General features: G+C 39.0%; 1 protein-coding gene across 5 annotated transcripts in view; it reads right to left on the bottom strand.

Moving 5' to 3' along the window:
* Positions 1–27,804, bottom strand: part of RWDD3 (RWD domain containing 3) — an 80,114-nt gene that overhangs the window by 45,842 nt on the left and 6,468 nt on the right. Inside the window, exons 2-5 of one of the 5 annotated variants that reach the window (XM_059900264.1) lie at positions 25,996–26,483; positions 23,707–23,822; positions 23,482–23,608; positions 1,807–1,951 (exon numbers count right to left, since the gene is read on the bottom strand). In XM_059900264.1, the coding sequence (XP_059756247.1) occupies positions 23,494–23,608; positions 23,707–23,822; positions 25,996–26,483 (719 nt within the window). In that variant the 3' untranslated portion in view covers positions 1,807–1,951; positions 23,482–23,493. Of the gene's footprint in view, positions 1–1,806; positions 1,952–16,929; positions 17,425–23,114; positions 23,609–23,706; positions 23,823–25,995; positions 26,484–27,804 lie in introns of those variants that run through there. The other 4 variants (XM_059900283.1, XM_059900273.1, XM_059900254.1 and 1 more) reach the window with 4 other exon arrangements.

The raw sequence follows: 27,804 nt of genomic DNA, 5'->3' as shown, positions 1-27,804 counted from the left end.
TAAGGCAGTCCCCAAGGCTGGAGCAACAAAGTTGAGCAGAGAGGCTCACCTACCAGAACTCTGACCTTGGGTCTAGGGAGGCAGCCATCCCTCAGCAACCCCACAGGGAGGACCAGGAGAAGCAGTACCTCAGCTGAATTCTCCTTCCCTCTCACCTCCTGCCAGGGCCCCACCCTGCAACACTTCCATCAGTCGACCCAACCCTACCAAAAGCCAGAAGCCAAGGGACCCGTACTCCCAGGTCAGCCTCCCAGAGCACACAACAAGGGAGAGAAAGGTAGACTGTGCACTCGAAGGGGCAACAGAAGATATCTAGCATATAAGTGTTCAGAGAAATATAAATTAGTGAAGCCAAACTGGATGATAACTTGACAGCACATATCACACATTTAAATACTCACACATACAACAAAGGAAGCAAGAATCTACAATGAAGAAAAGACAGTCTCTTCAATAAGTGGTGCTGGGAAAACTGGACAGCTATATGTAAAAGAATGAAATTAGAACATTCTCTAACACCATATACAAAAATAAATTCGTAGTGGATTAAAGACCTAAACGTAAGACTGGAAACCATAAAACTGCCAGAGGAAAACATAGAACACTCTTTGACATAAATCATAGCAATATTTTTTTTGGATCTGTCTCCCAAAGCAAAGGAAATAAAAGCAAAAATAAACAAATTGGACCTAATTAAACTTAAAAGCTTTTGCACAGCAAAGGAAAACATCGACAAAACCAACAGACAACCTACTGAATGGGAGAAAATATTTGCAAATAATATGACCGATAAGGGGTTAATATCCAAAATACATAAACAGCTCGTACAACTTAACATCAAAAAAAAAAAAACCTGATTAAAAAATGGGCAGAAGACCTAAATAGACATTTGTCCCAAGAGGACATGCAGATGACCAACAGGCACATAAAAAGACTCAACATTGCTAATCACCAGGGAAATACAAATCAAAACCACAATGAGATATCACCTTACACCTCTCAGAATAGCTATCATCAAAAAGAACACAAATAACAAATTTTGGTGAGGATGTGGAGAAAAGGGAATCCTCGTACTCTTGGTGGGAATGTAAATTGGTGCAGCCACTGTGGAAAACCAGTATGGAGGTTTCTCAAAAAACTAAAAATGGAACCACCACATGACCCAGCAATTCTACTCCTGGGGATATATCCGAAAAAAACAAAAACACTAATGCACCCCAATGTTCATAGTAGCTTTATTTACAATTGCCAAGATAGGGAAGCAACCTAAGTGCTTATCCAACAGATGAATGGATAACGAATATGTGGTATATATATACAATGGAATATTACTCAGCCATTACAAAGAATGAAATTTTGCCATTTGCAACAACATGGATGGACTTGAAGGGTATTATGCTAAGTGAAATAAGTCAGACAGAGAAAGGCAAACACTGTACAGTATCACTTATATGTGGAATCTAAAAAATACAACAAACTAGTGAATATAACAAAAAAGAAACAGACTCACAGACAGAGAGAACAAAACTAGTGGTTACCAGTGGGGGGTGAGGGGGAGCAAGATAGGGGTAGGGGATTAAGAGGTACAAACTGTTACATATAAAATAAGCTACATGGATATATTGTACAACACAGGGAATATACCTAATATTTTATAATACCTAAAAATGAGGTAAAACCTTTAAAAATTGTGATTCACTATATTGTACACCTGTAACATATAATATTGTACATTCACCACACTTCATTTAAAATATATATATATATATAAATATTCACATATACTATAATATTGGTTTAGTCGTTTAAAAAAGAAAAGAAGTTGGTAAGAAAAATTCAAACTATTAGCTGTGTTTCTCTATGAGGAGGATTGGGAAGAAAGCTCAGGGCTCCAGGGTCAGCCAGGTCTGGGTTTGTATCCCATTGACTTGCTCAGTCAGTGTTCTTTTGACTGCAAAAAACAGAGAGAAAATCAAACTGACCTGAGAAAAAAGTTTTGGTAAAGACTCACACCACCAAACCATGAGGAAGCCTTCAGAAACACCTGGATCCAGAGAATGGAACGTCATCAGGTTCTTTCTTTCTCTTCCTGCCACCTACTGACTGTCCCCTCCCAGAGTCTACCAGCTCTGCTCCTTATAGTTGGTATCATTCTCTCAGGCCCTCTGTTCCCACAAGTTCAATCCATGGCCACTGGCAATACTAAAAATATATTCTCCAAGCTTCATGGCCAGAGAGAAAAGAGCTTCCTGGTGCTTCAATTGAAACTGTCTCAGGAAATGGCACTGGTCAGACAAGCCTGGATCACATGGCCAACCAAGAATGAATCATCAGGGCTTCCCTGGTGGCGCAGTGGTTGAGAATCCGCCTGCCAATGCAGGGGACACGGGTTTGAGCCCTGGTCCGGGAAGATCCCACATGCCACGGAGCAGCTAAGCCTGTGCGCCACAACTACTGAGCCTGCGCTCTAGAGCCCGTGAGCCACAACTACTGAGCAAGCATTCCGCAACTACTGAAGCCCGCACGCCTAGAGCCCATGCTCCACAACGAGGGAAGCCACTGCAATGAGAAGCCCGTGCACCGCAACGAAGAGTAGCCCCCACTCCCCGCAACTAGAGAAAGCCCGCGCGCAGCAATGAAGACCCAATGCAGCCAAGAATAAATAAATTAAATAAATAAATTAAAAAAAAAAAAAGAATGAATCATATGGCAAGCCAGGGCAACAGGGCGTGACGACTGGCCCTGTCTGGCACAAATGTCCACTCTGTGGCCAAAGGACAGAAGCATTCTGTTTGGCCCTCACCACAACTACAGGTATCAGATAGAGGAAACACGATCTCCCCAAAAGAGAAATATTCTTCTGGACAATAAAAAGGTAAGTAAACACTACATACATAGTAACCTTGGACAAATTACTTAACATCTCTGAACCTCAGTTTCCTCATATGTATGGATAAAATGAAGGAGGTGATGGTACCTATATCATAGGTTTGTTGTGGGATTAACATTGTGGGTTAATTTTATTCTTATTACTTTATCATTCTCTTTATCTTTGTATTTCCATATTATTTTATTTTTTAAAAGAACATGTAGTACTTTTATTTACGAATAAGAAAGCTATTTCCATTTTGAGAAGAGAGTTCAACAATATAATTAAGGAAAAGCCAACAGGCAAGTTAATCATTAATTATTTAAAATTTGCCTAAGTTTTATATCTACCATTTACAATGTAACTGTCATTAACAGTTACCACATTGTGTGTTTTACATTATCAAGTTTAATTCTCACAATCACTCCATGAAGTAGGTACAATTCCCATTTTAGTGACCAAACTGAAACTCAAAGAAGTAACTTACCCAAGTGTTGGGCTGTACCCCACAGGCCTACAAGGCTTGTACTTGCCCAGCTTCAAGATGGAAGAAAGAATGGGGAGTTAGCGACAGAGACATCAGTGGTTTAAAGGATGGGGGAGCTTACACGTCTGAAGCAAGGTCCTGGAGTGACACCCCATTGTGTGCTGCAGACTGTTGTCAGGATATGGTGGCAGTCTTCAGGGAAGGGGAGGTTACCAGTTATAGGGGGAATTGATGTCAGGTTGGCTCATCAGTTACCAGGGAAACCAGCAGAGGGGCACGCCCCTCACCCCAACTTTGATAAGAACAATCACTCGCTGGGGCCTGGGGCAAGTACTCAGGAAGGTCAGTCAGGTGCATAGGGTGTAGGCGCAGCAGGCACTGTTCAGGCAGGGGACGTACAGAAAGCAAGAGGACTGCCATCTTGAGTGGTCTGACCATACACCAAGGACACAGACCAGTAATTAACAGAGCTGCTGTGTAAACTCAGGATTGTCTAAAGGGGTCTGCAAACTACAACCTGTGGGCCAAATCCCACGTGCCACCTGTTTTTCTATGGCCCATGAACTGAGAATGGCTTTTCCACTTTTTAACTGTCGAAACAAATGAAATAAATACTTTGTGACATATGAAAATTAAATGAACTTCAAATTTCAGTGTCCGTAAGTAATGTTTTGATGGAACACAGTCATACCCATTTGTTTTCATCTCTCTATGGCTGCTCTAGTGCTGCAGTGGCAGAAGAAAGTAGCTGGGACAGAGATCACATGGCCCACAAAGCCTAAAATATTTACTATCTGGTCCTTTATAGAAAAAGCGTGCCAACCCTGGTCGAAATCCAAAATCCACTGTCTTTCAAGTACATCTCACTGCCTCTCCTTGATAGTGCCTAAAAATTATCTGTTGGATGCTGTCATTAGGAATCTCTGGTGGCCCAAACAAGAGAATTTCAGCGCAAGAAAACAGAAGAGCATGAGCAATTCATCTTGGGGGGAATGCAGAGAGATAAAGGAGGCAAAAAAGTGTCTGCAGCCATACCACCCTAAATGCGCCAGTTCTCAAAAGCTAAGCAAGGGGGGCCTCCCTGGTGGCGCAGTGGTTAAGAATCTGCCTGCCAATGCAGGGGACACAGGTTCGATCCCTGGTCCGGGAAGATCCCACACACCACGGAGCAACTAAGCGCATGCGACACAACTACTGAGCCCGCGTGCTGCAACTACCGAAGCCCGCATGCCTAGAGCTCATGCTCCACAACAAGAGAAGCCACCACAATGAGAAGCCTGCACACCACAATGAAGAGTAGCCCCCGCTCGCTGCAAGTAGAGGAAGCCCGTATGCAGGAACAAAGACCCAATGCAGCAATAAATAAATAAGGAACAAAGACCCAATGCAGCCATAAATTAATTAATTAATTAGTTAATTAATTAATTAAAATTAAAAAAAAAACTAAGCAAGGTCGGGGCCTGTTAGTACTTGGATGGGAGATAAAAACTGCACCAAATGATGACATCTGCTCAGGACAGAGTAGGGGAAGGAAACAAGGTTATCGGTTCCCACATGGAGTGACCATCCACTGACAGCACGCTGTCAAGATCAATGCCTGAACTAAATATCACATATTATTCACAACACCTAGTGGGGTAGGAAACTTTTTATAATAAAAAATTTAGACGTAAACCCTGCACTATTATAAATTTACACCACACAAAAGCAACAAAAATAAAAGGGGTGGGGGTAAGAAGTGATCTATTAAAATTCTTATAATCAAAACTAAAAAACTTTGAATCAGTTTGTAAATATCAGAAGATAGTCTGCTTTTCACTATACATAAAAAATATGGACTTCCAGATTCAAAGCGATCCTAGGGGGTTTTCTAATATATTCCCTGCTTCATTATACCAGTGCTACATTTACACCATCCTTGGAAAATAATTATCTACTATATTCTCAAAAATCTCTTAAGGCTGTACAACCACATGTGTTCACACAATCTTTTCTCATAACCTTTATACATAAGCGATGTTTCTGATATAATCAAAACATCACCATTGAGAATAATTTTTAATCAGAGCGATGGGATAGTAAATCCATGACTTTCTTTTACTTCTTCACTGATCTACCGTGTAGCTTAGATATATATGACTCTTACCCAGGCTCTAAGTTCTTTACTTATGAATCTAAGCTAATATGGAGTATTTAAAGACTTAGGCTTACAAATTTTATGAATTCCCTTACAGTTTCTGACAATAGCTGTCAAGTAAGTACAAGGCATTCTCATCATGGTATCACTAGACTCTATTTCTCAAGGTTAAAAATCTGAGTTCCCCTAAAAGAACTAAGGAGCCACTGAGCCACCAGAGAAGGAGGACTAGACTGAAGACACAATGAGAGGGCTGACCACCACTTGTTAGCTGCATGATCTTAAGCAAATTACTTAATCTCTTAGCCTCCACTTTCTTTACTGTTGAGTGGTTGTGTGTATTAATGTCTCTTAAAGCCCTCTGTACACTACTAAGTGCTGTAAGAAATGTGAGTTTGTATTATTGTCCTAAATAATTGTCCCTAGGATCTCAAAGACTACTGATTTAGAAACACAGTACATTTCATACATAGAGCCAGATCATTTTTAAGCTTCTGAGGACGGCTTAGGGTTAAGAAAGCATAGCATATATTTCATGAGCAGCATTACAGGTAGGAATTAAATAGGAAAAGGTTGATGGTTTGAGAGAAATAGAGAACATTTGGTTCTAACTCACTCATATTTTCTTTGTCTCATTGGGCTTCATAAAGCTACAGTGACGTCTTGATTGGAGATTTCATATTACCTGGCAGGTTAACCTTTCTCTTCTACAGGATTTGGGTTCAAAAGATGATGACAAAACCACCATGTGTCTAAAAACTGATCTTTTCAGTTCTACTGTGTAAGCAGGTTGAGACTGCTGTGCCTGTTAATTAACCCCTGAATCCCCTCAAGGTAATTGAAGCATAAATTTAAGATTTATACGGTAGATAAAGAATCCAGAGCATGCTTCTCCGACCCTTTGCCCCTTCCTATCTCAGTTTGACAAAAAGCAGATTCCACAGCCTGAGCCCAGATCCACTGAGAGGAGTGAGGTGTGCACTTTGAAATAAAATAAAGCATAACACTTCACACAATATTGTCAAATGTATATTTTATAAATGTCTGGTCTTACAGAATTTTCCTGTTCTCCTTATGTATACTTTTGTGTAGAGAAAGGATAAACAGATCCCGTTGTCTTTTCTCATTTTGTTAAACGTTGTAGTATTAGGCCAATTCTAACATATCAACTACTTTAACTTAGAAATTATTTTAGTTACAGACAATGATCTGTTTGGCTTTGTTCAAAATCAGCTCCAGGATGATCCTTCTTATATTTCCATTAACTATGAAATTAAATAGAGGAGGCAGTTTTTAAAAGACAAATATTACTTTTAGCCTGAAACCCTAAGTGTTGAGTTTTGCCTGCGGTGGGTTTTTTTCAATTAAATTATAAACCATGGGTAATAGAGATTTATAATGGGAGTGCTGATACAATCTTAACTATAGGGAAACCATCCTACGTGCTCTATGCAGTATATGGATGGATTATTTGCATTAAATTATCTTTAGGAAATGCAAACAAAACAAAGAAAAATGTAAAGCTTGTTGCATTATTATCATAAAATTAAAGTCCTTGAATGCATAATTGTTCCATACCCAAAGCACTGACGGATTTTATTCTTAGAGTTCAAAGACCTCCTGATTAATATGCAAAATGGCCTCATTTCATAAGCAGGGTTTTTTTTTCCCCTCTCAGAAAACAGACAGTTCTTTCCTGGAGAAAAATACTATGAAGTTTAGAAAACACTAACTAATACTGATATAAAAGCCCACACGTCTGTATAGCCAAAAACAATAACAACTAGGTGCTATTAGAATATTTATATTTCTTCAGTCTGCGAATGACTATAAATTGTATGTTTAACCAAATAATATCTAGCTTAGGAAGATTAAGTTTACAAAATAAAAAGGGAAAACACTGTCTTTCTCTAGAAAGGTTTACCTATTTGTATAGTAACTTTTTAAAACTATTTAAAAGAAAGAAAATCCAATAGAAAGAGAAATTCTGGATCTAGTAGTATAAATTTAAATTATCTGACTCCAAATCTAATTTTACAAAGCAGGCTCCCTCTGATTTACATGGCCCCAGTCACCAAAGACTTGTAACAAGAAAACAATAATAAAGATTAAATAAAGTTAAAAAGTATGTCAACAAATAAATGATTCTCCAGAATTCTAATTTTTTCTTATTTTTCTCTAAATAAATATCAGAATACTTTAATCCTTGGAAGTGATTTACTGGGTTATTTTCTTTAATAAATTTCTTTCCAGTGTGGACAGTACAGAACAACTGATTTTTATTCTGAATATTTAAATAATTTTAAATAATTTATGTTCTTTAGAGTATCTGACCCATGTTGCAAATCAAACTATAACCACCACAACACATTGTCAAGTTCGAGAAAATGTAGTAATTTCTCTCGACCAAGAAATGTTTCTTAAAAAGAGATATGAGGTCTTGAAATTCAGTGCAGTCCCAAATGTGTCTCATTCATTTGAACAATGGCACGTCAGTCTATGCAACTCAACCTCCAGCTGTTAACACCAGGTTCACTACCTGATTAGGAGTAATACTCTCTTAATATGCAGTATTCATATGGCACGTACTGATTAAGAATCTAGTATGTGCCAGGGAGTGTGTTGGGCTTCCCAGCATTACCATTATCCCATTTGGGCCTCATATTTATATTTCACATTCATATTCACCAACTATAACCTGATACAGCTAGTTTTGAGATTATTCTATCTAGCAGTGTGTTAAATTCTTAGTCAGAATGTTCAGAGTATAAACTCATGCCAAACACACTAGGTAAAAAGTTACTCTTTTCAAAAACTCTTCTAGAGTTAGTGAAGAAAGAAGGATAAACAATTCATCAATGTCTTTTTCAAGTCCTTAACATGTAATTGATACTCAATAAGCAACTGAGAATAAATGGTTAGATGACAATGTTAAACCATATTCCCATTCTACTCAAAATTCATAAAATTCAGAAATGTTTAAAAGTATACTTTGAAATGGAAGGAATACAGATTACATATTTAAAACTCTACTTTGAATGTGAAAATGGTTTTACTTATTAAGTTGTCTTGTCAATAGGAGACTCTGCTATTGCCTCATTAAATAAGTATGTACAGACATTTATTATATGATAAAATGTCATTACATTTATCATATGAGTCAACAAAAAGCATGTTCCAAAAATGACTAGATGATTTAAAAATCGTTCAACTCAGAAAGGGCCCAGTACTCCAACATAATGGCTGAGATTAAAACTGTTTTTATATTTTTGCCACAAGGAAAAAACATCAGCCTTTTTGCTCACTCTACTAATTTTGCTAACCTAAATGTTGAAATCAGCATTGTTACTGGCAAGAAAAAAAAACATACATTCATTATTTTTTATATTTTTAAAGTTTTTTAATAGAATATAACAAAGTGTTTCATTTATAAAGTACTTTACAGTCTACCAAGTGTTTTCATACAAGCCACCTTCTTTTAAGGGATTTAAAAGAGGCTTCCCTGAGAAATTACTACCCACAGATCACTACCTGTGACAGTTCTATTGTATTTCTAGCTGGTTAAACCACATCTGTAATATAGAATTCAATTGTAGGTGCCACATTTTCAGAGGGACATTGACCAATTAGAGTGTAATGAAAAGCAAATGTCCAGGGGCATCCCTCGTGGCTCAGTGGTTAAGAATCCACCTGCCAATGCAGGGGAGACGGGTTCGAGCCCTGGTCTTGGAAGATCCCACATACCGCAGAGCAACTAATCCCGTGCACCACAACTACTGAGCCTGCGCTCTAGAGCCCGCGAGCCACAACTACTGAGCCCTCACACCACAACTACTGAAACCCATGCACCTAGAGCCTGTGCTCCACAACAAGGGAAGCCACCGTAATGAGAAACCCGCACACCGCAACGAAGAGTGGCCCCCACTCGCTGCAACTAGAGAAAGCCCGCGCGCAGCAACGAAGACCCAACGCGGTCAAAAATAAATAAAATAAATAAATTTTTTTAGAAAAAGCAAATGTCCAGGTGAATAGGAGAAGCTATAATTTTTGATAAATTATTCAAGCAACTTGGGAAGTGAAGAATAAGGAAAGGCATAATATCAGCTTTCAAATATTCAAAGGGCTGTCATGGAGAGATGAGTATACTAATTCTGTGTTGCTCCAGAGGCTAGAATTAGGATAAAAAGCTGGAAGTAAAGGAAGGCAGATTCTGACTGAATGCAAGAAAGAACTTTGAATCTGCTTGTGCTGTCCAATAACAATAACACCTGCCTCATGAGGGCAGTACAAATCTCTGGAGGTTTTCAAGCAGAAGTGGATGTCTGTCAGAGTTATAATTTTTAAAAATTACTGTACCAGGTGGAGAATTAGGCTAAAAATCTCTAAGTTTCTTTCTAAATCTCAGATTCTAATTTTCTAGATAAAATGAAATACATAAACACAGTACAAAATGAGATTTTTATTGTATGCTCATTTCTCTAACAGCTAAATATCTTCAATTACATTTTTAAAAATAAATATAAGATTCTATGATACACAGAATGCTTACTTCTAACCAAAAAGAGTCACTTGGTCTTTAAAACATCCAATGTATGAAACAAGAAATATAACAAGTTTCAGGCAACAGGCCCTGTATGTCCTATTCACACATAAATTAATGCAATCATAAGAAAATATCTTTTATTTGTGAGGAAGCCATATAAAATTGACTATGAGTAAGTGTAAACTTAAGTATAGTTTTACGAATCAAGAATAAAGGAAATTCTCTCTCCTCTCTAACATGCCAGACAGAATGGAGCAGATGTTTTCCTAGGAGACTGTAACGATTGGACAACAATTGTTCACTTGGCTCCCTGAGTCCTCCTTGATCATATATAAGACTATAAAGAGCTAATACAATTCTCTTTCAAAGTAGATTTATAGACCTAGGTCCTAGTCCCAGTTTTGCTACCAGATACATGGCCTTGGGTAAGTAACTTACTTCAGTATCACACTTTAAAAAAAAAAAAAAAAGCAGTTGGATTAAAATCATTTTAGTTCTTTCTGGTTCTAAGGCCTATTACTTCTACATATATGATACCCGACTTATGCAGTCAAGCACTGTCGACCTTCAGGAACAAACTATAAACCTAAAAACAATGTTTAAAGCCTGTAATTGTGAGTACCAATGGAAATAACATAAAGGAAAAAGAGATAAAGTTTAAGAGGACACATTGTGATCAGTTGGCATACTGATGGCAAGAAAATGCTCTCTCACTGGGTGATGATGGCTATAAAAGCTAAGCCCTGTTACCCTAAAGTCATAAAATTTGGAAGAAGTGTCAAGAAAGGGAGAGAAGAGACCACAAAGGAGAAAAAAAGGGAAGAGAGGAAAGAAATCAATAAGCAGCCAATCTCTTCAATGGCAGGACTTCAAAAAAGCATCAGAAATGGTGAGCAAGAAAAAGAGAGAGAGAGAAGAGAAACAGAGCAGAGAGAGCAAAAAGAAAGGAACAAACACTTGCTGGAGCATGAAACAACAGGGTTCCCTTAGTAGAGCTGGAAGCTGAGGCTCATTCCCCTCCACAGACCAGGAGAGGGCTTCCTTCCACCACAGCAGAGCGAAGTCGTGGTGTTGGTGACAACACTGACACACTGAGCTTATGTGTATGTGTTCAATCCGCTCTGCTTATCAGATGAGTGTACAACAACTTTAAAATGTTTTCATCTCTAGAATGTTTCCAAAAGAGTCTTGTTGATTAAGGAACTGACCTTTGGATTGTGAGGAACCTCATTCATCCAAAGTTAACCGAGATGCTCCCTGGTACGTGAAGTGAATTTATGGATATATATACGTGGATGATTTATAAATAGATATAAATAACTTCATACTTGAGGGCTTAGCACAAAGCCCTAGCCATAAAGAACTCAAATACATTTTGCCCTTCTCTCTATCCTCTTTCTACCTGGATTTCTTGGGAATTCACATTTGTGTGGGCTGACGATGTAAATCCAGCAATGGGCTTAATGAAAACCATGAAGTGCACATAAATTAAACTCACAGCAGATTGCTCCATTTTTTTCCCTGTGTGTTATTTTCATAGGAATCTGTGTTTTCAGGAGAACTCTAAGCAAAAAGCTTAAAGTCATTCTAGGTCTACTGGCTATCTTAGCACCATGCAGATTTCCAATAATTATTAGTAATAATTCTGGGAAACAGAAAGATTATAATAATAAAAATAAAAGAATGCCAAATTAGCTTGTACTTAATTAGAAACACTGGAACATAAACTAAGAATGTGATAAGTTGCTATTTCCTTACAAAGAGTCAAAGGAATATTTATCTATAGGATATGATGTGAGATGGTATTTAGAAATACTAACTTAACATGTCTTCTCCCCTGGCATTTTCTTGTATCCTTTCCTCAGCCCAAACAATTAGAGTGTCCCACTTTCTCTGCAATAGAGAATGGTTGTTGAAGCTGGACACAGGTAAACAAAATAATTCAATTCTTAGACAACATGTTTTGAAAGCTTACTTTGAATTAAGAAAATCTAGAATTCTAAGAGCTCCAAGCAAAAGTTTAAGCCTTAAATAATAGATTTCGAATCATTCATAATCAGTCACATTTTAGCTTCTATTATTTATACTAGGTATAAAACTTCATATCCATCAGGACAGGATTTGATGACATATGATAGAAAACTTCAAACGTGGCTTAAAGCCACAAACGTATATTCTTTCACATAAAACACGTTCAGAAGGTAGCTCCTATGCTCTGCTCCACCTTCACCCTCAAGCTCACCTCATAACCCAAGATTGCCTTTGGAGTTTCAGCCATTCTGTCCACGTTCCAGGCGGTAGAAGGGAGGAAAAGGCAGCAGCTCCCAGTGAGTCAACGCCTTCAAGAAGCCCTTCTGGAAACCACATACGGTACCTCCATTTACCCAGAATTTAGTCTTATGGTCATACCGAGCTTCAAGGAAAGCTGCAAAATATAGTTTTTATTCTAGATAGCAATGTACCCAGGTAAGAAATTACTTGGAAAATTACTAACAAAAAACTACTAAGAAAGCAAGCTAGAATGGAAATTAGGTAAACGCTTAGTGATCTCTACCACCACTAGCTTTCCTCTCTCTGGAGGACATAATATTCTCTCGGCTAGGGGTTAAAGGGGCTTTAGAGGAGATGTTTTGAGTGAGAGAGAGAGAGAGAGAGAGCAGAGCCTAGAGATAAAGGAACCAACCTGAAAGGACCAAGTGGGCAAAAGCAAAAGTGGCGTTCAGAGACCCCCCAGAGTGAGCCCAGGAACAGACCAGTGAGCCCCAGGGAACAATGTGGGAGCACAGTCGGTGCTTTCTCACTATCCAGGTTCCATGAAAGTGAGCACCAAACTCGTGAGTGCAGAGGAGCTGTGTTAGTCATCCTGCCCACTGGTTTCTGGCAAGAGCTTCCCAAGAGCTCAATGGCCTATTAATGCACCAAAAAAAAATGTGCTCCTCTAGGCTCTGAGACTTGCCATGGTCTGGGTGAGCAATCTCCCTTACAATGCCTCAGGACATCCAGAGGACCAATGAAGCAGAAATTATGCTATTTAGCATCAAGATGGGTCCTGTCATCATAGTTTTTTTCATTTTGTTTTGTTTTGTTTGAGTTTTTTAATATATATTCCTATGTACACAAACCAGTCTTTCCAGAATCCAGAGGGGGAGTTGAAATTCCTCCAGTAACACCATTTGTATTCATTTCGCATAACTGAATATTTACTGAGCTTCCAATAAGCAAGGTTCTAGCCTCAAAAACCTTTTATCTAGTAGTGGGGACAATAAAAGTACTTTTAAAACTATAACATAAAGTACAGTATATACTAAGAAAAAGGAAGGGAGGAGGAGGAGAGGAAAAGAAAAGAACTAACCTCAATTAAGTTCCTATTATGTATCTCACACTGTGCTAGGTGCATTTGTACATTATTTAATCCACTGACAAGTCTAAGAGGTAAGAAAGTGGAATTATTCTCACTTTACATATGGGACAACTGAAGCTTGCTACAAGAATTTAGACCAGAGAACAACTACTGATCCCAGAATGGGGATCAGAGGAAAAAGTTCTGGAAACAGAAAAAAATGTCAACAGATAGTTGACAGAAAAACGGACAAGAGGAAAGGACATTTCAGCGAGAAGGATGAACCTGAGTATATGCAGAAAAAAAAAAAAAAAAAAAAAGAGTTATTTATCCACTTTAGCTAGGGCAAAAGGATATATAGAGGATGAGTGGAAGATAAATCTAGAAATAATGGATTGTAATCAAATTGAGAAGGCATTTGAAAATAGCAGAGTGAAGAGTCTGCAACTAATCCAGTAGGAAATAGGATATGGTTATTTGAGGAAGATTTATCTAGTTCAGGTCTACCAATCCTTATCAACAATTCCAAAGTCCAAAAGTTCTAAAACTCAAAAATATGTGGTTTTTTAATAATGTATTTGGAGACAAAAGCCAATCTGATCTGAACACATTAGGTATTAAAGTTTACCATGAACAATGAGAGACCATTTATTTATTTATACCAATTATACCATTTATTTATACCAATTATATCATTATTTATATTACTTAATGTGAGTATTCATACATTTCACTGAAGAAATAACAGTGTTTGATTACAGGATGCTGCCCCAGTCTCCATTAGGGGGATTTTATAATATACAGTATTTTCTCCATATTACCTTTCTAAAACTCCAAGAATTAACAAGAAAAGTCTGTATTCTAAAATATATTTAAAATAAATTAATTAATTAAAATAAAATACATCTGACCCCAATTGTTTAATATTAGATATTAGGAACTGTAGCTATGTATAAGATGGGACGGGGGGAACAGAGGTGAGAAGACTAGTTTGGACACTTCCAATAGTCCTGGCTAGGAAAAACAAGTAAAGTATGGTGGCCGTGAGAATGGAAAAGATGGGTGGAATGTAAGAATCACTGAGAATTAGATTTGGCAGCTAATTGGATGCAAGGGAGTGAGGAAGTAATCAAAGGAAAATCCTGGGAGCCTAGTGATAGTTTCAATATCAACAACAACAAAAATGGGATCGTTAATGAGTTTGCTCTAATCATATTGGATTTAAGGCGTTGGCAGAACATCTAAGTTGTCATCTAAGTTGTGATGTTACGCACAGTTAGAAATGAGTGTTTTAGAGTTCAGGAGAGAGATCAGTACCTGAGGTGTAAATCTGAGACTCAGCCACATAGAGGGGATAATGGAAATGGATGAAATTCCCAAGAAACATAGAAGTGAAAAAACACATGCACAGAATTTTGGGAAATCACTAGCACTTTACTACATAGTTCTCTTTAGTTGCACGAAAGGTCTACTGCTGCAGATTAGCAGAGGATAATCATCTCTTAATGAGGGAGAAGCAGCATTGTCAGACATATCAGAAATACACCAGGTTCATATAGGAAGGAGCACAATTCCAGAATTCCCTCCTAATAACACTTCAGGGTATCTGTTGCCAACAAAAAACTGAGCAAACATCATTTTGAGATGTCCCAAAGCAGATGAGTTCACTTTTTTCTAAAATCAATATATGTCATTGAGTCTACATTTTTTTATACTCCCAGGCTGGTAGAAATGTAGCTTTCTGTGGAGTGTATTATTGTGGCCAGTCCTGTCTCAAGAGGGTCATTCAAGCCAAGGTAAACTACAACTTGCCGAGTTGTTAACTTATGTGAAAATGGTGTCTTTCTTACCAATGCTGCTACAGATTCATATCACTATTTAATGTTTTGTAGCAGTGAAAACATGGTAGGAATATACTGCAATGAGTTAAGCAGATACGAATGGAAAGCCACATTCCTCACCTCTAAAAGCAAAGCTACAGATGGGATAGTTCTCCAGGGGTGTGATGGCTAATTTTATGTGTCAGCTTGGCTGGACCACATTGCCCAGAGATGTGGTCAGACGTTATTCTGGATGTTTCTGTGAGGGTGTTTTGAGGTGAGATTTACATTTAAATTTGTGGACTTTATGGTAGATTGCCCTCCATAACGTGGGTGGACCTCATGTAATCAGTTGAAAACATGAATTGAACAAAAGACTGACCTCCCCTGACCAAGAGTGCATTCTTCCAGCCTCGGCCTCCAGACTTGAACTGCAGCATTGACTCTTTCCTGGGTCTCCTGTCTGACAACTCTGGGACTTTAACTACAACATGGGCTCTTCCTGAGCCTGCTGGCCCACTGCAAATTTTGGATTTGCCAATCTCCATAATTGCTTGAGCCACTTCCTTAAAATAAATAAATATATATCCTATTGGTTCTGTTTCTCTGGAGAATCCTGACTAATACAAGAGGGATAGAAGGAATGAAGCTACATAACATCAGGTAATCTGAAGAAACTGGAGAAATTGAAATCTGTGATCCCGGTTGTTTGGAAAAAAGCAATCTAGTCAAAAACCAAACGGTGAAAAGCAAACTGATTGGGGCATTAGATTAGTTAAAATGGCAAATTGATCAAAAATAAAGATGCCACTCCCCAACTTTTTTATTTCTTGAAAATTTTTATACATCACTGGCAGTTTTACAACCTTTAGACATTTTTGTCTTTTTCACAAGATGAGGGATATGCTATTTTTTTAATTTTAAATTCATTTTCCTGACCAATCAAATTCAGACTTTTGTGCATCAAGTGACAAATGAGTCAGCTATCCTATGACAATTCCAAGATTTCAACAGCATCTTTTTATATAGCTGGATTTGTACAATTATTTAAATGTTACATTTTCCCTTTTGTTTAAAAATAAATGGAAAACAGCAAATTAAAGGGCCAAAAATAATGCTAGCAAGCAAAGGTCTCATAAAGTTAGCACAATTGTGACAAGATGGAGATCATTTGGCATGCAAAGAAAGGTGGACGTACAGCTTGTGTCATACAATCGTTAATCTTTACTCAACTGCATGTTAATTATGAGACAAAGAACAAGATTAAGAATATGTAAGAAATGCCACAAATATATGATCAAATATTGTTTGATAGACAAAGGTAATTAGGAATTTTATAATATTTTTAGCTTTCCAGGACTGGAATGCCCCTTACAACATGTATGTCTATTATTCAACTTTTCACATATGACCCCCTCACATATTTTAAGAACATAGATATGTTGACAGGATAGTGCTTCTCAAACTTCAATGTGCATACAAATCACCTTGGGGTCTTGTTAAATTGTAGATTCTAGTTCCGTGGGTCTGGGGTAGTGCATGAGATTGTGTCCATGAACCACACCATGAGTGGCATGGTTACAGGAGACTCACACTCAAAGGTGCATACAAACATTGCAAAAATTACTCCGTCCATGGTTCACCAAAATTACCACTAGATGAAAAACCAGTAACTGATATTACTCAATCGAAACAATTGATTTTAAACCAATTTTTTTAACCAATCCGCTTTTGGAAAAATTATTTTAAATTATTTCATTTGCTGCCAAAACTTCCATTTGTTAACTTGTTGTTGGCTCGTAGCTTGCCCCCATACATGGAGGGCAAGGAGAGACCCAAGAAAGAGGCAGATCACTCCAGATTGGTAGGTTGTGGTTTTAATAAGCAAGTGAACTTACAGACGAGGCTTGTGTTGGATGGCCATAATATGAGTAGATCTCTGCAACCCACCAGAATCTTAAAAGTTTATATAGAGGCCTTAACTGGGTTCAGTCACATATTCAGTCCAGGCGCTCTCAACCACACCTTACTGTCTCAAGGCTGCATCCTTGAATGGCTCCTAGTGTAGGAACGGTGGGCAGAATATATATTCCAAGGACAGGGGAGGGGTGAGGAGCCTCTGATTGCCCAGGTCCAGCTCTTGGGTCAACCGGCAGTTCATATCCTCTCAATGACCTCCTCCAACACTAGTTGAATTCATTTTTTTTAAATCCTCTTTTCCAATAGACCTATAATGGCAGCAAAGAAGAGGCAAGGAAATATAATGACTTTTTCTAATATAGCTCTCAAATAGGCTCCTTCCTCAGACTTCCTTAATTCACAAGTCAATGGTACCATCATTCACCCAGCTACTAAGGACAAAAACCTAAATATTGCCTTCCATTTCTTTCTCATTCATCTTCTACATCCAATCTGGCATCAAATATACTCAGCTCTACCTCCAAAAATGTATCTAATATCTGACCACTTTTCTCCAATGCCATCACAACCGAGCCACCATCATCCCTCAGCTAGACCACTGCAACAGGTTCCTAACTGGCCTTCTTTCTTCCATTATTGCTCTCCTATTACTCATTTGCTCTGCAACAGCCAGATGATCTTATTAAAGTGTAAATTAGATATCACACCTGTTTCCAGTGCAATGAACTCCCACTGCAGTTAGCAAAGCAAAAAAAGGCTTATACTGGGTTTTAAGACTCAACAGGATCAGGCTCCTGTATCTGTCTCTCTCCAAACTTATCACTGTGCATGTAGATTGTAGATGTCACCCCATACATCATTCTTTCCCATACAGGTCACTCTTGTTTTTGACTATTTCAAACAGGCCATGCTCCTTCAGGTCTCAGCTCTTTCACACTTATTGTTCCTACTGCCTGGAATTCCTGCTGCCTCCTTTTCCTGTGGTTGGTCCCTTTCATTCAGCTATTGGTTCCAATGGCATGCCCTTACAGAAGACTTCCCTAACCACTCTGCTTGAAATAGCCTACCTTCTTCACGTAACTTACAATTTTGTCTGAACCAAACTTTAGGATTAGAGAAATTGATATTAATTACAAAGATTTAAGAATTACCCTCAGTATTTTTCTTATTTACCAAAAATATAATAACTGGCATTTTTTAAGCCAAGCCTACTTTTATAGGGGAAGAAATACAGAAATATGCATTAAAGTAACTTATAGCTTAGTGAATTATTATAGGGACTTCCCTGGTGGCGCAGTGGTTAAGAATCCACCTGCCAATGCAGGGGACACGGGTTCAAGCCCTGGTCCAGGAAGATCCCACGTGCCGCGGAACAACTAGGCCCGTGAGCCACAACTGCTGAAGCCCACACGCCTGGAGCCCGCGCTCCACAACAAGAGAAGCCACCGCAGTGAGAAGCCCACACACTGCAGCGAAGAGTAGCCCCTGCTCGCCACAACTAGAGAAAGGCGACGCACAGCAACGAAGACCCAATGCAGCCAAAAATAAATAAATAAATATATTAAAGAAATAAAAATAAAAAATAATGAATTATTATAAAAGAAGCATCTGAGAAACAGCACCCTGGTCAGGAAGTAGAACATAGCCATTCCCTACCCACCCCCCAGAAAAAACCCTCTTTCCAACCACAACCCCATCCTTTCACCCTATAGGTGACTGCCATCCTGACTTTTATTATACCAACTTCTTTTCTTGTCTTTTAGTTTCAAAACTTGAATATGCATCCATAATTTAATATCATTTTGCTTGCTTTTGAACTTTTACCATCATAGGGTATCTTTTGTGTTTACTTCATTTGTTCAATATTGCTTTTTAAAGATGAATCCATGTTGGCTATAGTTCACTCATTTAGTTTGCTGTGCAGTATTTCATTGCATGAATATACCACAATTTACTTGTCCATTCTATGTTGATGGGTGTTTGGGTTGCTTCCTTTGGGCTATTAAAAATAATACTGTTATGAACATTCTTATACAGGTAACCTCACACATACATGCACACATCTATAAGGTATATGCCTAGAAGCAGAAATACCGGGTTAGGGCTTCCCTGGTGGCGCAGTGGTTGAGAATCTGCCTGCCAATGCAGGGGACACGGTCGAGCCCTGGTCTGGGAGGATCCCACATGCCGCGGAGCGACTAGGCTCGTGAGCCACAATTGCTGAGCCTGCGCGTCTGGAGCCTGTGCTCTGCAACAGGAGAGGCCACGATGGTGAGAGGCCCGCGCACCGCAATGAAGAGTGGCCCCCACTTGCCGCAATTAGAGAAAGCCCTCACACAGAAACGAAGACCCAACACAGCCATAAATAAATAAATAAATAAATTAAATTAAAAAAAAAAAAAGAAATACCGGGTTATAAGGTATGGAATCGTCAGTTTTTCTAGATTATGCCAAACTGCTTGTTCAAAGCATTTGGGTCGATTTATATTCCTACCAATGGTGTATCAATGTTGCCATTACTCTACTTCTTTGTCAACTCTTGCTATTGTCCATCTTTTAAATTTTAGGTATTCTAGTGGGTGGCTAGAGGTGTCATTGTGGTTTTAATTTGCATTTCTCCTGATTACTAATGAGGTATTATTTCATCCATGAAATCATGAAGTTGCACATGTACAAATGAAGTGATATGTACAAGATCAGGCTCAAGCCGGTCCTGAAGGCACAAGTAAGCTGCATGATCAAGTGGCTCAAATGCCTATAGCGACTACTCCTGCACTGCTGCTTCCTCCTCAGTCCACACCTATGCTGTCATGGGGATACCCATAACTTATTTACTGAGGAAGAAAGAACTCAGGCCTGGTATAGGGATGGTTCTTCACAATGTGCTTTGGCAATTATCACTGCAATCTAGAGCATCTCTGAAAGGTAGTGAAGAGAAATTTTCTCAGGGGGCAGAACTCTGAGCAGTACTTCTGGTTGTCTACTTATCTAGGTAAAGAGATGTCCACAGGTGTAGATCTACAGTATTTCATGGGCAGTGGCTAATGGGTTGGCCAGGTAGTCAGGGACTTTGAAAGAATAAGATCAGAAGCCTGATGACAAGGAAATCTGGGGCAGGAGTATGTGAATGGACCTCTCAGGATGAGCACAAAATGTGAGGATATTCGTGTCCCATGTGATGTTCATAGGGCAACCACTGCAGTGAATGTGTTCCTTGCTCAAATGGACAGGCTGACTCATCCTCTGGATGTCAGTCATCCTCTTTCCGTAGCGTCCCAGTGCTTGCTCAGCGGGCTCATGTACAAAGTAACTGTGGCAGCAGGGACAGAGGTTATACATGGACTCAGCAACATGAAATTCTTCTCACCAATACTGATCTTACTATTGTCACTGCTGAGTGCCTAACCTTCTAAGAACAGAGACCAATCCTGAGCCACCAGTAGGGCCTCACCTCCTGGGAGACACCAGCCACCTGGTGCAAGCAGAGACCCTTTTGGCTGGTGGCTAATTAATTACATTGGATCCCTTCTCTAGTGGAAGGGTCAGCAATTGTTCTCATGAAAATATTAATTCTGGATATGAATCCTAAGTCTCTTCCTATAAGACTACCAACCATAATCTTACAGACATGGTTATCTCTCACAACATAAATTCTAAATGAGAAATTCATTTCACAACAAAAGAAATGTAGCAATGGGCCCATAGCTATGAAATTCATAGGTCTTTCCATGTACCAAATCACCCAGAAGTGGCTGGCTTGATAGAATAATATAATGACCTACTAAGACTTTGAACCAGTGACCAATATATGATGTTATTTCTCCCACTGCCAGAATACATGGGTCCAGGAATCGTGGAATAAAAATAGGATGGATTTCTCTCAGTATTATGTTTAATAACCCACTCACAGAATTTTTTATTACCATCCCTATAAAGGGGCTATGCTGATTTGGTGGTCTTAGTTCCCATGGAAAAAGAATGTTTCTACCAGGGCACACAAAATGGTTCAAGTGAATTTGAAGTTGAGATTGACACCTGAATATATTAGGGTCCCTATGACACTAAACCAACAAGCAACAAAAGAGGTTCCTATAATGGCTGGGGTGGTTGATCCACATTATTACAGGGAAATTGACCTACTGCTACACAATGGGTTCAACAAGAACTACGTCAGGAGCCCAGGGGTTCTCTGGGTTGCCTCTTAATATTCTCTTATTCAAGAGTGAAAGTTAATAAACCACCAACTCCTAAGGACTCAGACCTTCCAGAATGAAGATTCACCCACCCTACTAGGTAAAGAGGTGGCCAGGAGCAAAGAAAAATGGAGTAGAGGGAGAAGTTATAAATATCAACTACAGCTTCATGACCAGTTATAGAAACAAGTACTTAAGCAAATCTACTTCATCGTTTGTTCTGTATATTTTTGTATATATTAACTACTTTTTCCTTCCCCCACCCCCTATCAAGTTATATAAGAAATGTTGGTCGTAGTGCACTTGACAGTTTAATCGAGGTGGGATTGTGACTGAACCAGAATAAGTAACACCGCTAAGGATAATAGTAACTGATGGAACTTTACTTTTCCCCTTTTGGGGGAGAGGTGAGAGTTTCTTCCTTTGTACAAAAGATAGTAAAATCTGCATAGACTGAAGCATAAACTGTTGCTGTTGTACAGAAATTTAAATATGGGTAGAAGGGTATGCGTGGCTGCTTAATAGCTAGAAGGGAAGGTTGTGCTTGTCACTCGCCATAGGCACTCAGCTCCCTCTCCCTCACTTACACACCCACCCTCCTATATTCTGCTCTGTTCTCCTGGGGCTGGGACATGCAAACTACATTTCCCGACTTCTCTGCCAACTGGACTCCTGTTAGGTTTGGTCAATAGGAGGCACCACTGGGAAGTCAGAGGCAGCACAGGTTCTAGCACCGTGGTAGTTGTTGGCAGTGGCTGCCCTGGCAGCAGGGGTGGAGTGACTGGGAACGCCAACAGGCCACAGATAGTACCTATCAGCAACCTTAGCTCTGGTCCAGGCAGTACCACTTGAGCAGATCTAGGATCAATTACAACAGTCTCCAATAGTGCAGCGGCGGGTCCAGGCTCCTAGCAGTTTCTGAACTCTGAGACTATCACCCTCCTATAGAACAGCCTAACTACATTTACCAGTTCTCCAGGAAAAAATCATCAACACCCTAGAATGACATAAAACGAACCAAAAATCCCCTCTGATTAACGGAATGATCAACAGGTAGGTCTAATTTAATTACAAGGGTGTCTGAAAATGAGACAATCAGACTGTACTGCCACAGTCACAGAGCAGCGCTGTCAAGAAGCACTACTGGGCGTGCCACAGCGTCTCCTTATTTCTCTCTCCCATCAGTTATAATTCATAATGACATCACTGTACCTCAGATCACAGTGAGGGAGATTTGCCTGGCCTTTCTTCCATCACTTGGCCCCTTATTTTAGAAGCACAGGTGGCTTCAGGAACACAAATATCCTTTCTCAAACATAAATGCTTGTCTATACTTTTGGTACAGAGTTTAACACAAGCTTTTATTTTGTGGCTTCTCTCCTTAGGTCATAATAAATATATTCTGAGATTATCAGACTTTAACAAATTTCATCAGAAATAAAAAATACTATCTCCATATGATTTCTTCCCTCTGGTAAGCCAAGTTCATTTTGTGTAAAACACTTCTTCCCTTGTAAGTTTTAATTTAAATTGAAGAATTTTATTTTAATTTGACTCTCCAGTCCTATCACTAGTAAGTATCATGCAATTCTGGGACCCCAAAGAAAGCAATTGTAAATCAAGTTCTATAGAACTTCTTTAGTTTGTATTTAAACTAACCATTTATCCAATTCCACAAAGAAATCAGTGTTATATTTTTCTTAACATTCAACTTAAAACATTAGACAGAATAAGCTGAATGGGGGAAAAATCATTATCAAATGCTAAAAGTGTAAACATGAAGGAAGTAAACATGAAAACAAATCTCTATTTAAAAATTCATTTAATTACAAGAAAATCAGCCAGAAAATTGCACAGTTCCAAACAAATCCTCTGTATAAACACAAGGGTTCACTCACCATCATCTTTTTGTATTTATCTCTCAAATAACATTCCATCTACTGAACCCAGCCTATACTGGCAAAATTAGAACACATGGATATTTTTACTGTTTAATATTCCATAAACAGAATTGGCTTTTGTCCTGAAGTTATGATGGTGTCTGTCATTTTGCTTCAGAGAAAACTCTAAAATTGTTCCCTTATGAGTATTTCAATTAGCCACTCTCAAAATCCAACACAAAAAACAAAAACAAAACAAAACAAAAAACGCTGTTGTTTCACTAAAAGATACCTGTCTTCCACTTCATTTTACCAGCCTAAGTACAAGTTCGGAGAAAAGCTTCTTAAGTCCTGCAGTTTCAAATTCCTTTTGTAACTCATCCAACGATGAATACTCTTTGACTTCAAATGCCAGAAACCTGCATTATACAAGAGAAACTCATGAATATGCCTAAATTTGTCAGAGTATAATTATCGATTCAGTTGCTTTTCCATCTGCAATAGTACTAAATTATACCTTTTGTGTTCTGTCTGTACTTTTGTTTCAAACAGTACACTAATCATTTTCTCTTTGCATTTCTTTCCACTTGAGTCCACATCTACTGTGCAGGTTTTCTGAAGAATCAGGTACTCCTAAATGATAAATCAGTACGTTAAATACATATCTTACTCTGAATCTCAAAGTCCTAGTTTGAAAGGAGCTATAAACCTATAGGCTTATTTCCACGCTTACAGAGTACTCGCTTTCTGATTCAAGCAGTAAGAGAGTTACACAGTGTTTTCACATACTTTGAAGCATAACATTCTGGTGAATGCTGGAGTAAAGAAGGGTCTAATCGAACTACCTAGGCTTAAATCTAGACTAGATCTGATTCTGGGGTTAGTTATCTAGATCCTCTGTGCCTCAGTAACCTATTCCATAAAATGGTACTCATAACACCTACCTTATGGGGAAGTTGTGATGATTAAATGAGTTCATACATATAAAGCACTTAGAGGAGTGCTTGGCACAACAGTGCTTAATATAGTACCAGCTACTGTCATTATTATCACTTCCTCAAGGTTGGAATGAAGTTAACAGGCACATAGTACCGAACATTCCAAATTGATGGCATCTATAAATATGTACCTGTAATTCTCAATCCTGATACACAATCTTATAAAAATTTAAGGGATATTTACATTAAATGGCATTTTAGGAATAGCTAATAAAAACGAAAGAACTCCTTAAAAAGTACTCTACATTACCAGAGGTCAAGCCATATGATTAAATAAATAAATTAACTGATGGATCCAATCTGAGAAACAACATCTGCAAAACAGCTACACTTAGCCTAATATGCCCGAGCTGGCTTAAAGAAAAATCTGAGTCTTTTGGGGATATATGAGCAAAGAAATTAATTTGTATTCATTTTGTCAGCCAGTATTTTATCCAAAAGGATCAAGTTTTATAGATATACTGTAAATCACCTTAAAATATGTGGTTCCGGGGCTTCCCTGGTGGCGCAGTGGTTAAGAATCTGCCTGCCAATGCAAGGGACACAGGTTCGAGCCCTGGTCCGGGAAGATCCCGCATGCCAAGGAGCAACTAGGCTCGTGCGCCACAACTACTGAGCCTGAGCTCTAGAGCCCGTGAGCCACAACTACTGAGCCCACACGCCTAGAGCCCATGCTCCGCAACAAAAGAAGCCACCGCAATGAGAAACCCATGCACCGCAACGAAGAGTAGCCCCCACTCGCCGCAACTAGAGAAAGCCCGCGCACAGCAACAAAGACCCAATGTAGCCAAAAATAAATTAATTAATTAAATAAATTTTTAAAAATATATGTGGTTCCTTGGTCAGACCCCAACCCAAGATCTTTATTAAATCTGAAAATTTGTTGTACCTATACGCTATAACCCAGCACTACTCTGGTCAACTGAAGTTATTAACCAACAAGTTTTGTGATAAGAGCCCATCACAAAAAAGCTAGGTAGTTACCCTACAAATCTTTAAGATGATAGGTTATGCAAGATAAATCTGTTTCAAATAAATTCCACTGTAATTATTCTTGACCCAACCCACCTGAAAGCATAAAACCTATTAAGTGATTTGCAGCTCTTTTAAGATTTAAAATATAATAAGCAGCTTTCTTTGTCCGGTCCCACATAAAGCAGGTTAGATGAGTTTAGAATGAGAACTTGAAAACTCTGAAGGAGATGATGATTTTGAAAGCAGCTGCTGAGACAAGTCAGGTGGAAAGCAAAAGTTAGGGAGGAGGTGACAAGCTGACAGCCCTAATGATCCTACTTCCACTCACACTAAATCCTGGTTAGGAGGGAACAGCTCCTCATTTCAGGTATAACAGATACCAAGTTCAAGCGTCAGAACATATCTTTAACTTCCAAAAAGTTAAAATTTTTGCAGGCTACCCACAAATATACACCTTGCTGTGCGCCTACCTAAGGAAAGAACTATAAATACGCACAAACTTTTAGTGCAAATTTATAAAATTTAGGCTCAAAGCTGATTACAGAAACAAACACTCATGTACCACAGAGATTTTTTTAATAACCTATCACTTTCATTAAGTGGCATGATTTTTAAAACATAATCTTCTACTTATTCTTCAAGCTTTTCAAGTCTGTAGTTGTAATTAGAAGTTAAAGACAGTCTTTAAAAAGAAAGATCCATTAACATGGTAAGAGTGAAAGCAGAAACATCTTAACGATTAATCTGTCCCATTGTTATCAAACACACTTATAGACACACCATTTTAGCAGAAAATAGCCAAATTCATATTCAACATTAAAACTTTTTGGCACCTTGATGTTGTTTCTGTCTCCCTGCAGTAAAATCAGTATTATTTTACCCATGAACATCAGTCTTCCTGTCAGCCTTAAATCGGAAGCCCACTTCTCCACAGTTTTGACATATTTAGTCTTTGCTCTCATGTGATCTAAATGCAAAAGAGTCATCCACAATCCATCATCCACAGTCGTGCTTGCTGCAGAAGTGCACTTTTCACTGCCACCTCCAGTTTCTGGTCGCTTGAGGATGTGCCTGAGATTCTGTTGAATCCAGAGAACCAGCTCATGAACCATAGGTTCCGACAAAAGGGTCTCTGCTTGCTCCAGTAACTTCTCTTTCACAATCTCACACTCAGCCCTGGTCAGGTGTTCGGAGTTAACCACAATACCAGGCAGACACGACGGGTAATTGACCGGTAAATGGAACACCAATTGTAAGGGTATATCCGCATCCATAAATCCTTCGGCTCTTGTGAGAATTCTGAACACAGTCCCATCTGTCTCTGGAAAGCATCCAAAAATAATGATTAGCTGTACCTAATTCAATTTGAATGGAACACTAACAAGTTAAAATTTTTGTTTCAAGTGTCAATTTATTTTTCATGTGAAAACTAAGTTATTTTATGAAGAGATACATCACACTAAGAAAGCCATGATTTACAGATTCTTACTTTCAGCCATACATATATATTCATAGAATCATGCTCACCAGCGCCCAGGATTTCACTGGCATTTACAATTGCCCTTATCCCATTTTTATTAAGGTTACCAGAAAGGTTTCTCATCATATGATTTTTTTCCTCCCCAGACTTGGTTGATAATTCGGAAATTCCTAATAAACTCATATGAACATTCAAAGAAACAGTATTGTGTATTTATAAAATCAGTGATTAGTTTAAAAGTTATACACTAAATCCGGTGAAAGTCATGTTGCAGTGAGTCTGAATCAGACCAAATACTGGATCCCGTGTGGTTGCAGGGGTACAGAGAAAACCATGACTGAGCATACACAGTAAATGCCTGGACCCGCTCTTTCTCACTTCAAATATATTCGTATCAGTGTAACATGAAGGCAGCGGGAGGAACTAAAATTGGGCAGACATCAGTTCCGCTGTCTCTGGCTCCATAAGGAGGAGGGGGAAAGGGGAAAGCGCACACAGGATACGAGATGAAACACTCTGCCCTCTTTCAGATTTGCTCCACTTCACCCCTCTGATGTGTTCCACACCACTTCACCCCACTTTTCAAAAGTTGATAAAACGTCAGGCTGATTCATTCTGCAGGGGGCAGAAGCACACAGATCAGAAGAGCAGAGTAGAACCGAACTGGGTGCTGACGAGGCTCTTTGAAGCTAACTTGCCTCCGTCTACCCTACTTCTTTCTCCACAGCCCTTGTTTCATTCTCCTTCACAAGACAGGCAGTCAGACTGTTCTAATTTTCATACCTGGTTCGCTGCTCAACACCCTCAACAATGGAAACCTGAGTGCGTTCCCATTTTAAAGAACCTAACAGAACATTAAAATGGCTCTCTAGCCATCCAATTCCATTTATACAGCAGCTGTTGTTACAGACATGGATTCATACAGGACCAAACACATCCATTACACCAGGTTTTTCTTTAATAGAATCTTCAGTATCAGCTGCAAAGCACTGCCGTTTTAGGACACCACCCCGAAACCCAGGCAGTAACCATTATAAAGATCATATTAGGGCTTCCCTGGTGGCGCAGGGGTTAAGAATCCACCTGCCAATGCAGGGGACACGGGTTCGAGCCCGGGGCCGGGAAGGTCCCACATGCCGTGGAGCAACTAAGCCCGTGCGCC

This window comes from Balaenoptera ricei, chromosome 1 (genome assembly GCF_028023285.1).
Source record: "Balaenoptera ricei isolate mBalRic1 chromosome 1, mBalRic1.hap2, whole genome shotgun sequence".
Taxonomy (NCBI): domain Eukaryota; kingdom Metazoa; phylum Chordata; class Mammalia; order Artiodactyla; family Balaenopteridae; genus Balaenoptera; species Balaenoptera ricei.
The sequence above is the reverse complement of the archived record's forward strand: the minus strand, read 5'-3'. Positions and strand labels throughout refer to the sequence as shown.